General features: G+C 39.1%; 1 protein-coding gene across 2 annotated transcripts in view; it reads left to right on the forward strand.

Moving 5' to 3' along the window:
• LOC133218669 (transient receptor potential cation channel subfamily M member 3) overlaps positions 1 to 14,253 on the forward strand; it is a 337,140-nt gene that overhangs the window by 308,029 nt on the left and 14,858 nt on the right. For both annotated transcript variants that reach the window (XM_061365328.1, XM_061365329.1), the window contains exons 9-12: positions 1,877 to 1,949; positions 9,518 to 9,618; positions 11,411 to 11,545; positions 14,189 to 14,239. In XM_061365328.1, the coding sequence (XP_061221312.1) occupies positions 1,877 to 1,949; positions 9,518 to 9,618; positions 11,411 to 11,545; positions 14,189 to 14,239 (360 nt within the window). The remainder of the gene's footprint in view (positions 1 to 1,876; positions 1,950 to 9,517; positions 9,619 to 11,410; positions 11,546 to 14,188; positions 14,240 to 14,253) is intronic.

Genomic DNA, 14,253 nt, shown 5'->3' on the forward strand with positions numbered 1-14,253 from the left:
ACGTACAGTGGAGAGGCTGACCTCATCAGCTCACATTTTATTGTGTTTTGGGTTGAGATGTATATAGAAATGTGTATTTCTACCCACATGACCTGTGCTCTACAGGTCAGACAAGCAGACAGCCTGTACTGCAGGGAAAGCTTCCTTGCCAGTTGTTGAGGAGATAAAAAAACATCAGGAATCACTTCTCATCCTGAGGAAAAGGTGGTCAAACACTGGAACAAGCTTCCTGGAGAGGCAGTTGATGCCCCAACCCTGTCAGTGGCATTTGGCATATTAAGAGGCATTTGGACAACACCCTTAACATGCTTTAGCTTTTGGTCAGCCCTGAAGTGGTCAGACAGTTGGACTAGATGATTGTTGTAGGTCTCTTCCACCTGAAACTATTATATTCTATTCAAGTTGTGGTATGGGGATAGACATCAAGTGATTTGCCAAAAAGATCTGTAGAGTCAAGGGGGAGAGAGAAAATACAGCGTTAAAGTATAATTTTCAGTATTTATGCTCGGGAACACTTTGAAGGGCGAAATTGGAAAACAGTCTACGTCAGCTGGGGAGGACATCTAACATGAACGTTTTCTCACATTAATTTAGTCATCATCCAAATCAACTTACAAACTGAGCTAAGCCAGTTTCTTATTACTTCATCCAGTTTGCCTTTTCACTGTCTAACATCCTGTACTACTGTCACTGATGCCAAAACCTCTTAACCAACCTCTGAATCTCCTAGAGCTCTAGAGTCAAGCAAAGGTAGAATAGGTGCTACAGGAGGGCTACAATGAATTTCTTGGAATACAGTCTGCAGAGCTATTTCAGCAAGCAAACTTAAGCTTGTCACCAAAGTATCGTCTTAGCCTTGACCACTTTATGTACTTCCTTTCCCTATTACAGTACACAGTTCTTTGTGTTCTGATGTTTCCAGACATCAGATGCTGCTACAATCCAGTGATTCTGTATGCACAGGAATCTAGGAGTGTGGGGGCAACAAATGCTGCTGAATATGAGTTCAAAATATGTCTGCAGAGTTTCCAATCAAAGATAATGAAAAAAAACAAAACAAACCACACACACACACAAAAAAAAAAAAAAAGTATTGAAGCAGTCCATACTGGTAAAAGGAAAAAGAAAAAAATATAATAGGTACTCAGATCAAAATGTTTCATGAGTAAAGGAAAGGCACTGATTAAAAGCTTCACAGGAAGCAGAGGCCCAGGAGCAGCTACTGCCATGGCAACCAAAGGAGCATGGGGATTTACACTTCTGTATGTCTTAGTGCAGTCTTAGCCAAGAGTGAAACTGGCTTGAAATAACAGCCTCCCTGTGTTAATTCTTATTCTTTATGAATTGTGTATCTCATCTCACTTCTTCAATGTGTATATCTTAGAGTGATGGGTCACTCACTACACGTTTCTGCATGTGTTAGAAGCTTAATTATTAGGTTATTTAATCTGACTTTCTGCTATATAAAATCATGAGTTGGAATAGGTTGCTAATTTCAGTCAAAAATATTTATTCAATGCCACATGCCATAAATTAGGTCCAGCACCAATTATATACCTAATTCCTTCTAGTAATGCATTGTGAATACTAGATCTAATGTTAATCTAACACAGGAACATTCCTTCATCTCTAATTTCACCCTGTATCACTGAACACTTTTCTTCCATATGTTCAGTAATAAAATTTCTACAAATTTTCTCTCATAAAAAATACGGTGTATTAATCCTATTTAATAAAATTCTCATAAAATGTATAAAGTAAGATCATCTTGTAGCCATCAGGACATTTTGAGATCCAAATGCTGCTGCCCTAACTTAATTTCTTTTTTTAAAAAGTACCCTGGTTTAAATGATGGTATTGTCTTTTAACATTTCAGATCACAGTATTTCGCATGGGATCAGAAGGACACCAGGATATTGATTTAGCTATCCTGACAGCATTACTGAAAGGTAATGGAGTTTCATTCCACAGTGAGTCTGTATGAACCCAAATGGACTAACTCTATTATCTGTGCTGTGCTGAAAACTGTGTTTTTTTGACAATACGTATGAATTTATAGTGTGAAATTCAAGCATGCTTTTTGCTCTAACTGCTTTATACAAATCCAGTGTTTTTTTAATGTTTAAATAGCTATCATTTTTCCTTCCTGAATTTTTATTCTCCACCCACAACCACTAATGCATCACAAGAAACATCAATGTTGAACCCCACTGATTACCTGAAAAGATACTCACAAGAAGACAGCCAAAGAACTTCTCACACTTTGACTACCTTGGTGGCTTGTAGAACATCCAGAAGGAGGTTATCTCCCTCTAGATAAAACTGGCACTATTTTCAAAGTGAAATGATTCCTGTAGTCATCCTAGGGAAATCTAGGAACTTCATGGGATTTCTTCCACCCTCTGCTTAGCTGGTAAAGCTAAGAATTTAGCTGCTGGGGTAGTAGTGCTTTTAATCTTAAGGTCTCTAAATCTTTCTAAGCCACTACATTACAATTTAAAAGATTGTCTGGCACTGAATCTGCTATTGCTACAGGTCAGTATAAACCCCCGTCTTGCAGACACACCATTTATCTTGGCTTTCTTCAAAATAAGATACTGTTGGATAATTTAATATCTGCTTCTGAATACAGAAACAGGTGTGATTTGAAAGGCTCTGAAGCATATGTACTTACCTGATGGATGATTACTTACCTAGGCAGTGGCTAGGAGGTTCTGTGCCTCCTTTAATATGCTTCCCAAAATGGGTTTTCACAAATTGCATGTAACAACCATGTTCATCTTGTTGCTGTCTGGACTGGTTTGTGCTATGTAGTACAGGCTATACTGCCCTGAATAAGAGAATCCGTGATGCCATATGGCAGACCTGAATTTGAATCATAACAAAAAAATTAATAGATTTACTAGGTATTCAAAAGGTAATGAGAATTATTCTTGCTTGTTCCAGGGCTCAGTTTTATTCTCAGTTTCTTCCTGTGCAGGCATACAAAACCTGTATGAAGAGAAAAGACAGAAGGCATCAATAACTTCAGCTAACCAAGCAAAATAGTGTTTTACATTTTACACAATTACAAATCCCATTTCAAATGTTACTTCAAACATTTAAGACAATAACCTGAACAGGAGGAGTAAACAAGCACTGGCCACCTCAAAAGTATGATTGCAAGCTGCTAGCTACCAGCTAAGGAAATGAACTGGAATTATTCTGCTCTAGTAGGTTTTGTCTTCTTAGTCTTCTGTAGTTTTGGTTTCTCCACTACTTCTGCTCATTTCCATTAAGATAAGAGTTGTTTGAGCTGCAGGTAACATGTCTATTTTGCTACTATCCTGAGGTAACAAGTTTTGGCCATCTGCATAATGAAATCACAAGACATTTTAGACATCCTCACACAGAAACAATATAAATCAACATGAAGTAAGGAACAAGAAATTTATTTAAAACAAGGAATGAGAATTGCATCCATCACCAAATTCCTCTTTTCTATCCTTAGGAAACATTTTAAGTGAAACTTTAATTTAATTTATCTTAAGTATAACTAGATCCTTTATTATTCTCACTGTAAAGTCTGTTTCCTTCATATTTGTTCTTAAGACAATCACTGAAACTATTGCTATTGATTTATATTAGTGAGATACAGATTGTCTTAAGGTTGTGATTCTACTTTGTCTAGGTATATTTCCAAAGTTTGAATCCCAGTATGGATCCCTGAAGACTTTTACCACCTTGAAAGCTGCCTCTTAGAAGGTGAAAAAATTAGACCATAGGCCTAGGAAGGATTGCTTTCTATTTGATAAGTTCTTTTGCAGTATTTACTTGAGGAACTGTAGCATGGGTGCAGTCTGTGTATATGAGTAATCCCCTCTGATCTGAAATACACATTTTGCAAGTGCCTAACTCGTCCTCTCATCTTGGTAAAATAAAATTACCTTCCCTCTCATAATAGTAGTGGAAGACATAGTGGCAAAGTTCTGTTAGCTCAGAAAGTGCCTTGATCTGTGTAAGTAATTTTCACATGTCCTTTCATGATTGCCAGTCAATCTTGGTAGTCTGCTGATGAGCAGCAGTGCTTGTGTCTTGCTCAAGAGCCAGAGGAACTACAACTTACACCTTATCTTCACTGCTCTTCAGCACTTTCTGATTATAAAGGTACTCAGTGAAGATTAAATTTATCTGGTGCCTCTTGTTAATCTGAGCTTTGTGATCAGAGGGAATGAAAGTCTATATAATTTTTTAATCAATGTGTGCAAAGTCAGGCAAGTCGTTTGTTCTCATTCATACCATGTCTTTGCAGAGAGTTTCTACCCCACTCTGAAAGAAATGCTGACTTTTCATAAGTATACCTCACGAGGATGATGAATAGTTGGGTTTTCATCAAATCAAGAAATCTAAGGTGGCAATGCTGAGCCACTTCTCTATTGATTTACTAGTAACCAGATCTGAAGACTGGGTCTGAATAACCTTGAGATTCATAAATTTAGATTCAGAAATTAATCTCTTTCACCTTTTCAGTATTGTGTGAAAAGAAGGCAGAGAAAAGTATGGAACTGTGTGAGTGATTATTGGTCATTTTTTCTCAGTCTTATTGATGAGGATTTTGCAGTTCTTGCTAGCTGGTATTCAAGGCATATACCAGCTAATTACCAATCCCACCCTGGTGTGAGTGATTTGCTCAGCAAGTAGGAGGAGGAGAAGTACTGGGAAACAGGAAGTATCATTTCCTGTTTGCTGTGTAAAATTTGTGATGAGCTAGTCTCTCTTTAAACCAGCCATCAGGCACACTGCCAATGCAGGAACTTTCACAGACCCCAAACCCTGCACTGAATATGAGACATTATTTCCCTGTTTGTTTTCATGAGTCATTTGTTTAATCTTGTCAGCAGATCTATCTTTCTTAGAAGTGATTTCCAATAAACTAGGGACTGGCATCCAAACTGGTTATCAATTTATATTGAATGGATGTCACAACAGCATATGGCTTGTGAATTCCTTAAAAAAAACAAAAAACAAACACAACAGTTCAAGAGACATGTAAATGTGGGAAGTTTCCAATTGCATGAATTTATAGCAAGTAAATTTATTGATACAGTTTAACTGTTTGTGCTCTCTTAACTTGAACAGTTGTAACTCAAAAATTAATTGATTTTGTCCTTTTGCAGCTGCTGAGCAGAAGGCATATGACAGGGAAGTTAAAGACAGCATATGGAGATGTTCTAAAATATAATTATTTTGGAGTGGCATCAAAACCCCTAGTTCACGAAGCTCTTACAATGTTTGGAGCGCCAGACATGTTTCAGCTGGTGCTCTAAAAGCTTTCCCAGTGCAATTGTCAGCACCTGGAAAGAGGTGCTGTGTGGTATATGGTAGTATTAACAACATGCAACCCTCTGAGATGAGCTGTGTCAAGCTAATGCAGATCTGATGTCTCTGCATACTTTCCAGCCTGTGAATAAGTCATGATTCATGCCCGTTGAACAGTTATCATGCAGTATCAGATGGTCTTAGAAGACACTGTGATGGTCTGCCAGCCATGAAATCGCTGACACAGAAGGATTTCAGAGTTGGGCCAGATTTCTGGTTACTGCCCTTGTAACTGTTGGTGATATCTGCTTTGTTATTGTCAATTGATTTGCTAAATGCCAAGAAAATGCCTGTAGCAAATGCAGTGGAAACACAGCCTTTTCACCAAAGAGCTGCTGAAACACAAGATCTGCTGAGATGTAGAACAGAAAGCTAATTTGGGTTGCTACTTTCTATAATTAAATATTTTATTTAACTGATTATTCAAAATGGACACTAACATGCATAGAAGCACTGTGGAAATTAATCTCCAACAACCTTTCTGTGTCTAGATAGATCAGTTTTGTGTCATTTCAGCTTTGAAGATTCTGAGCACTAGTTGTCACAGACTATCCCAAGAGAATCCTTCAGAGGTTTAGCTCGATCACAGTAAACTTTAGCCAGTATACAAAAGCCTGTAGTCTTATCTCTTCAGTAATTTGGGATCCTGCAAGGGCACAACACTAATAGTCTGACATGTACCTTGGCTCACCTAGGGTACAGGGTCAAGTTTATGATCCCAGGTTTTATCATCAAGGATTGTTGTATTTTTTGATAGACTGTATGACTTTTCACCAAAAGAAACCATGTAAGATATCCAAGCACTCCTTATGCCTAAGAGCATAAAGTTAGCATCTGCAGGAACTAACAGCTGATTCAAATCACCTTGTTCATTTAACTTTGCACCATCCTTGCATTGTCTATCTATATCCAGAAATATCTACACTGAAATAAAATACTGCCAGTCAGTGCATTGCGTTCCAGGTTCAACTATTCTACAAGCAGAGAAAGGCAAGGAAGAGTCCCACTGCAGACATTAGTCTTATTGTCAAAAAACATTCTTTTGAGGAACGTGTCTCAGGCCCAGTCAGACATCCGAACACTGAGTAAATATTACAGAGACGGTAGTCAGAGCACCTAAAACACTGTTTAAAGCAGCAAGTATATTACAGTAATGAAAAAAAAATACATAACAAAAGTAAGCAGAGAATCTTTCCAAGAGACAAAATGAAACAGAAATATACAGAAGTGCTAATTCCTCACTACTGACAGTGTTAAGGGTTTAAGATGTGGGTCCCGTGTGATCCCAGTATTGCTATAGGTTATTAAGTCTACCTTATTTTTTTATTTCCCAAATATTCATTGGCTTTGATTTGAATACATTACAGAGACACTCCTGTGTGATATGATTCCTCTAAGAGGTCACTATTTGGATTCTTCTTAATGATTCAAATCCATGTTCTTTGGCATGAAATGCAATCAAAGAAATGATTGAAAGGAGACAGTATCTTAAGAACACCCACCTCACATTTGTTCTAGGGAGATTTTCTTGTATAAATGCAATTATTTTTACTTCTTAATACTTGATAGAATTCCATCTGAAGTATCCTGAATACTTTTTTTTTTTTCATTTGAGTCAAAAGTCATCAGTTTATTCTGGAATAAAATTGATTAAATGGCATCCGCTGCCCATATGCTGCTCTGCACAAACTTCTGTAGCTTTTGTTATTTTTCTTTTCCTCTTGTGTAATGCCAGTGTAATCCATGTTCACCTGAAAATCACAGAGGGAAGGCAGGAAAGAGGAGAAAGGTGCAAGGCCTTTGCAGCAGCAAGCCTCAGTCTGGGAGCAACCTTCCCCCTATGGCTTTCTTTCCTCTGCTTGGCGTTTGGAGCAATAAGCACGCTCAAAGAAAACAATTCTGATGAACTGTGGGGCTTGGGGGCTTTTCTGGAGATGCAGGCACCCCTGCATACCCCATGTCAGTTGCTGTTTCACATGATCAGATCCACCAGAAGATCCTGTGGTCATCCAGCAGCCAGATCCTTCCTAAGCATGAAAAGGCACAGGAAGGCCAGGCTTCTTGTCACAGACTGGGGAAAGAAGGTGTTCACCTGCCTTCTCTGTTATTTGGCTTGAGTTTTGGTTGAAGTGGGGGCAGTGTAAGTAGCCCAGTTGCTTCCCCAGGTCCATCTGATCTACTCTTGAGCCAAAATGCTTTCTAAGCAGGCTGCGCCCTTGGCTACCCAGACAGCATGCTGTGGTCAGTTTAGGAAAAGTGGGGGATGGAGCTTCCCCATCACATTTGCAGAAGGGTACCAGGCTGGAGGATCGCCATGACTGTCCCTGGGTTTCGGAGTTCATGCATGTGCTTCCTCCACTGCTCACCAGAGAGCTTGCTTGGGCACCTGCCGAAGGTCTCACTCCTGCAGGCACATGGGTAGAAAGAAGATCCAGTGACATTTTGAGAGGATCTGTTGTTTGCTTCAGAAAGGGGGAAAACTATTTGATCTCTCTATTTAACTTACACTATCATACCCACTGTGGGTAGTATTCTTCTGGTTTTATAAATATAACTGCAGAGACATCTTTGCCCTTCTAAAAGGTAAATATTTTCTGTTCTTGAATGTTGCATGTTGCTTGTGTAAGAAACTCAGAGAAGTTCAGATGTTGTCGCCATCCCCCATGAAGTCTCTTGTGAGAGCTTTTGTCTGTGTCTTGTTATATAGTAATGAGAAGCTGAGTCCTACGTACTTCTTAGTCATAGAAAAGTCTTTTACTGTTTTTCTCTGGTTTTCTCTTCTTCATTTCTATCGTTCTGCTCCTGCATCACCTACCTTTTTATCAGAGCTCATTTCTGTCATAAAATGAAAGTGGATGATCTGCAATCCAGCATCTCCCAGATAATTGCTGCAGATACTGCCAAGTATTCAGCAAAGTTTCATGGCAGTGAACTGGCTGAAAAGTTGAGATTAAAATTAAAATTTGAGATCAAAATTAAATTGTAGGGTAAGTTTCCCAAAGGTCTGCTGACCACAGAACACTTCATAGAACATTTCAGTGGCCAGCATGTTCCATTTTACATTTTCTGTGCCTCCAATTTCAGAGTCCACTTTCAACTGGAGCAGTGTGTGGTTTTGAATAGTACAGAAATGGGAACAGAAGCAATGAAAAGCTCTTGTTTGTCCTCACTCCATTATACCAGTACAAAAATTAATGAAGACAAGAAAACAGTAGAGATATAAGGCCTTTAAAAAATGAGGCTTTGTACAATTGCCTGATCTCCACAAGCAGCTGTGTAGTCAAAAGTCGAAGAGCCGTTTATTTATTTGGTTGATCAGTTCATTTGGGCCAGTTCTCCCTAAGACACTGAAGCACAAATACTGTTTTATTATTACAAATCAGCTAATAACAATGAAATCCTTAGTGAAATATTACAAAAGCACAGCAGGGCAGGAATGTCTCACAGCATACATTAAAACTTCAGGGAAAAACATAACCTGCCTTCCAAAAAACAAACAGCTCCAAATGCACCTTATCATCTGCATAGTTTCTTATTTAATTTGAAAACATTATACATTGACAACAGCTTTATAACATGCTTTCTTATGTGACTATTGCATGCGTGGAGGGAAATCTGTCCCATCAAGACCCGTCATAGAGGAGAAATTCCCATGCTTGTACAGGATCCCCACCTTACCAGGTGGCAATGCATAAAATGCATATAAAATGCACAGCTCTTGAAATCAGTAGGTCTGTGTGAATTGAACCTCTTCAAAATTGCTAAATGCAGAAGTATGTGGGTGCTCATATGCACGTGTGCCTGTGCATATTCTGCAGCTGGATCAGTATCCCACCTGGCTTCTGCTCTTGCTTCCCATCAAAGAGGAGAGAAACCAGTTCACTCCACTGCAAGTTGCATCTGCTGATGTCATGTCTACCTACAAGGGCGGTGAGGAAAACACATTCATGAGACCATCTGAGAAGCATGGATTCAGATTTGATAAACAGTATTTTATTTCAGGGACAATGTAAGGCTTTGTTTTAATATTTATCAGTTGCAGAAATGACATGGACATCTGTGAGAGGAATTACCATGGTGGTCTGTTGGCTGAGTCTAAAGTATTTCTTGTTTCTTTTTTCTCCTCCTCTCCTCCCTTCACCCCTGTATGTATACACAGGAGCTAACGCGTCTGCTCCCGACCAGCTGAGCCTAGCATTAGCGTGGAACAGAGTAGACATCGCCCGCAGTCAGATCTTTATTTACGGGCAACAGTGGCCGGTACAGTATATATACAGCATCTTCTACTGAAACACTTTAAACGCTACTCAGCGTTAAATCCATTCTGTTGGCAGCGGTGGTTTAACACAGTATAGAATATACTGAGTCATGCTCCCAGCCAAACACAGAGTCCCCATTCACAGCTCCTGAAGGAAGGCGGTTCCAAAGACATTAATGTGTTTGCTTGTTCAAGGAAATGGTGACATCTAGCGATGCCTTAACACTGAGAGACCACACCTTTAAAGAAATAGGAAGCAACACTTTTACGCTATCAAGTAATGATTCTGAAACTGAAAAAAGTGAGTGTCTGTTTACAGCCATGTTACAGTGTTAGGCTATAAACTAATGGCAAGCCAAAATTTCTTTTTGCTCTTCAAGCAATGCTTTTTGTATAGAAATACTGAATTTGATGATGATCGGGTGTCCAAATATGCTGCACAGATGCTGGAGGTCATCAGATGGACCACAAGAGCTGATCAGCAATGTTACTGCAGAAGTGCTGTGGCTCCAAACCTGAGCTGGTGTTAATTTCATGCCCAGTGCTGCTGTGCATTGATCTGCCTGTTTCACGGCTGCCCTATCCTGTATTCCAGCTGCCAGCTGTGGGAACAGGCTGCCTGGCCAGCAGTGTTCCCTGGGGGCCACATGGGCAGAGCTTCTCTGCAGCAGTGGGAGGGCTGTAAATAGAAGGTGTATTGAGTGCTGTGTGGGGCAGAGGAGGAGGTCGACTCCCAACTTGTGCTGCAATTTCTACAGTGGTGGTTGTCAACCAGAAACAAAAGAAAATCCAAGCCGGACTCTACCTGTAGCTCCTTAAAGCCTACCATGCTTCATTCAGAAGGTGTAATTGGATCATAGTATTCATTAGTGTAACATTTATTTTGCCACCATCATGAAAATTTCATAGGCTATCATTAGACGAGCATTTACAACTCCCCATGGAAAACATAACAAAAGGAAAAGCTTCTGTTTAAATATCCTTGCTTTAAATGTAGCGTTTGGAGCTCACTGCCCCTTGAAGCTAGTTAAAAAAATCTTGCCTTTTCAGTTATGGAGTGAATATTTATAAAAAATATATATGGGCTATTTATCTCATCTTCAATATTTGGGCATAATTATGCACCAAAACATAGGAAGGATTTTCATGCTACTAAACTGTCCTTATTATCGCTCCATCACCACATTATAGGAAAAATTTGCATGAATGATGCAAGCTGAAGTAATTTCACAACCTAAAAGCTGGAAGTATGAGATAATTTCTCATCCTTCTGACTTCCTCAACCTACAAGAGATAGAAAATGAGAGACTTGCATAAAAAGACCTCTTACATTTGGCCCTTCAAAGAAATGGTGAAGTTGTTTCTGCTTCCTGGGTGTCAGTTTCCCTGAGTTTCCAAACCATGAACAGGAAAAAGCTAAAATTAAAGTGAGTGTGCACATAACAAATATGCCGCATGTAAATAAAATGTTGACAAGGAAAGTGAAAAATAAAGATGATAATGAGATGGTGAATAGTGTGAAGGTGTGGTCACTAACTTCCCGAGTTCTAGGTCCTTGGTCTTACTCTGGATTTCCTAGGGTATGCAAATCTTTACACTCTGACACTCATTTTTGAAATGCTGCCCTGAATCAGAGAAACCAATGTAGACTAAAATTGTGATTATCCCAATTTAAGCTAGGAAGAGCAACCCTCAGAATTTTGTCAGGATTTCCTCTTGTGCCAGAGTGACAGGACCAGCTGGATACAGCCTACAATGCTCAGGAACAGCCTGAATTAATCGCTTGCTTTGCAGGTGGGCTCCCTTGAGCAAGCAATGCTGGATGCACTGGTGTTGGACAGAGTGGATTTTGTGAAATTACTCATAGAAAATGGAGTAAGCATGCATCGTTTTCTCACCATCTCCCGGCTAGAGGAATTGTACAATACGGTAGGGCCAACCTAAGGCAAATTTTCTATCTCTATATTCATTGTTGTAGCTCCCACTCATATTACAACAAGATGACGCACAAAGCAGCCAGTATCTGTTGCAGGAATATTCAGTGTTAGAAGTCCATATTGTCTGTTAGTTTTGTCTCTCGTGTAATGGAACATGCTGTGTCTTGCCTACCTAATCTGCCATATGTATTTTTTAAGACATGGATGAAGCCCCACACAGTACCAGCTGATTTCTGGTCATTGTAACTCCAGTATGACAGACCTGAGATTTAGGCAGGTGGCACTGGCTGGAAAAGAGTTACTGATGAGTTAGGACCTGTAGGAGGTGATAGATGACTCCTGACAGTATAAGCTATTATGATTTCAGAAAAATCTTGCAACTATTAATCAAATTCAGCCACTGGAAAACAAATAGGCGCAAACTTCTTGGGGTAAAATTATTAATTTGAAGGTGAAATGCAGTGATTTCAGGAGGTCTGTTACAGTGAAGGACTTCTCTGTGTCCTTACCAAAAGTTACAAAAATTATAGTTTTGACTTTTAAAACCCTGTTTGAAAGTTTTATATCTTAGCCTTTAAAATGAACATAAAACCACACAGGTTCAAATTGCTTCTGAGTTCTCAACTGTAAAACACATTCTAGCATCCACATCATTATTGCCTACCAAGAGGAACCAGTAAGTTGGAATTGCTAAGTGGTATGGAAAAATTCTGAAAGCATTATCTAGTTCTTAGTTTTGCTAGTTCTGTTTGTTGGAGAGAGCTTGTAATACAGTGCATAGCCCTAGTCAGAAAGATTTTTTCTGCCAGTGCTTTACAAAAGCCCTGCCATCATAAGCTGTCACACTGGACTGTTATCCAGAGATAACAGAAGTCAGTTTTGATGATGATGATGACCAGAAGTCAGTCTTTCAAAAAATATCAAATATGAAAAGAACTCATTAAATCTGTGCAAAATATAAGGGAATAGGTATCCCCTCTACCCTTGAGACAGAATTGTATCTGATCTTTGATCGGCTTAAACTTTGCCTATCAACTAGCATGTATCTATTAAGAATAGAAAGCCTATGAGCTTTCTTACTACAGAGGTAAGCATTGTAGTGCTTGTACTAAAACCAGTTCTTACAGGGAATAAGTTAGGGGAAAGCTTTCAGTTGCACTGCTTTTTGAACAAATTTATTGTGACCTAAGAAAGCATCATAAATTATTTATGCAAGATTTTCAAAAGATAGAGGCTGTGAAATGCCTAAACTACTAATTTTGATATATGACCTAATGATTCCGTAATAGCCTTAGCACCAAAAGAATTACAAAGCCAATTAAAAAATACTAGGTTACAACACAAGCTCTGAGAATGACCTAGAAGCTATAAACCAGTGAATTTGACTTCTGCCGTGGCAAATTTGTAAGAATACAATAAAAATTAGAATTAATTAAACCAGGGGATCAATTTTATGTTAAAGAAGAGTTTCTCTGGGAAAATGTTAAACCTTAGTAACCTGTTGCCATTTCTGAAGCCACCATGCAGGAAAATAAGTGTGTTGCACTTGGCCCGCCTGCTTTTGCAAAACTGGTTTGACAATATTTGAAAGCCTCAAGTGTTATTCAAGAACTATAGCTGTCATGACATAGAAGATAAGGGGTACTTGGGGTTTAAAAACTACTTGAAGGATAGAAAACAGTAGGAATACATGGTTTGTTCTCACCACAGACTGACATTATGACCAGGCTCATCCAAGACCCTGTCCCAGGACCAGTGCCTGTTTAGAGATGATCTGAAAAATAGTAGCTGCTGAAGGGTCAGTGTTTGCAGGTGATTTAGCATCATCCAGGGTAGGCAAATCTGAAGTTGCATATGAAGAATCACAAAAAAGTCTCATCATGGTCCATGATCGGATTACATAAAACTCAGTCTTGGCAAGTACAGAGCAATGTATATATGGAAACACTGACTCTGCACATATGCAGTGGTCTCATCTATCACCGGTTACAGCCAAAGAGACCTCCCATAAAAGTGTCTAAAAATATCATCAAGTCAAAAGCACAGCAGAAAAGAAATATAACATGCAAGTTAAATTGTAGGAGTCTGCTGCAGAAAGTTTTGCATATCAAGTGGAGTCAAAAGAAAACAACAAATTCACAGGCTGTGCAATGCTGTTAGTGGCTTTCAGACAAGAGATCCTAGATGAAATGTCAGGCTCCAGGGCTCTCTGAGCCACCAGCAGTGGAACTGGGGATCCTGAGTGCAGGAGGGCTGACACTGAAGGAGCTGGTTTTCCTTCTGCCATCTCCTAGAGGCTGTGCTTGTTGTGCTGGGCTTCTGCTTTGCCTAAGCTAGGAGATCAATTTGATATATAGGGCCTTAGTTTTCAGTGTGGCAGTTCTTTCAGTTTCCTCACTGGAAGTCTGTGTACAAAAGAGAAATCGGGTGAAATAATGCTCTTGTGATATTTAGTGGTTTTGGTTTGGTTTTTTTTTGTTTTTTTTTTGATTGATTGATAACACTATATAATTGAAGTGATCTCAGTAGCTTAATTTCTAAACAACTAAGGTGAGAAAGCCTTTTTAGCATTTACATCTTGCCAGTCTTTGGACAGTATGGAACTATTTTATTCTTCTTTATTTGTCCTTTGCAGAGACATGGACCATCCAACACTCTGTATCATCTAGTCAGGGATGTCAAAAAGGTAAGAGTCCAGTA

The sequence above is a fragment of the Neopsephotus bourkii genome, unplaced genomic scaffold (genome assembly GCF_033783945.1).
Source record: "Neopsephotus bourkii isolate Nb327-2 ecotype Australia unplaced genomic scaffold, CSIRO-AGI_Nbou_v1 NB_1281, whole genome shotgun sequence".
In the NCBI taxonomy this organism is placed as follows: domain Eukaryota; kingdom Metazoa; phylum Chordata; class Aves; order Psittaciformes; family Psittacidae; genus Neopsephotus; species Neopsephotus bourkii.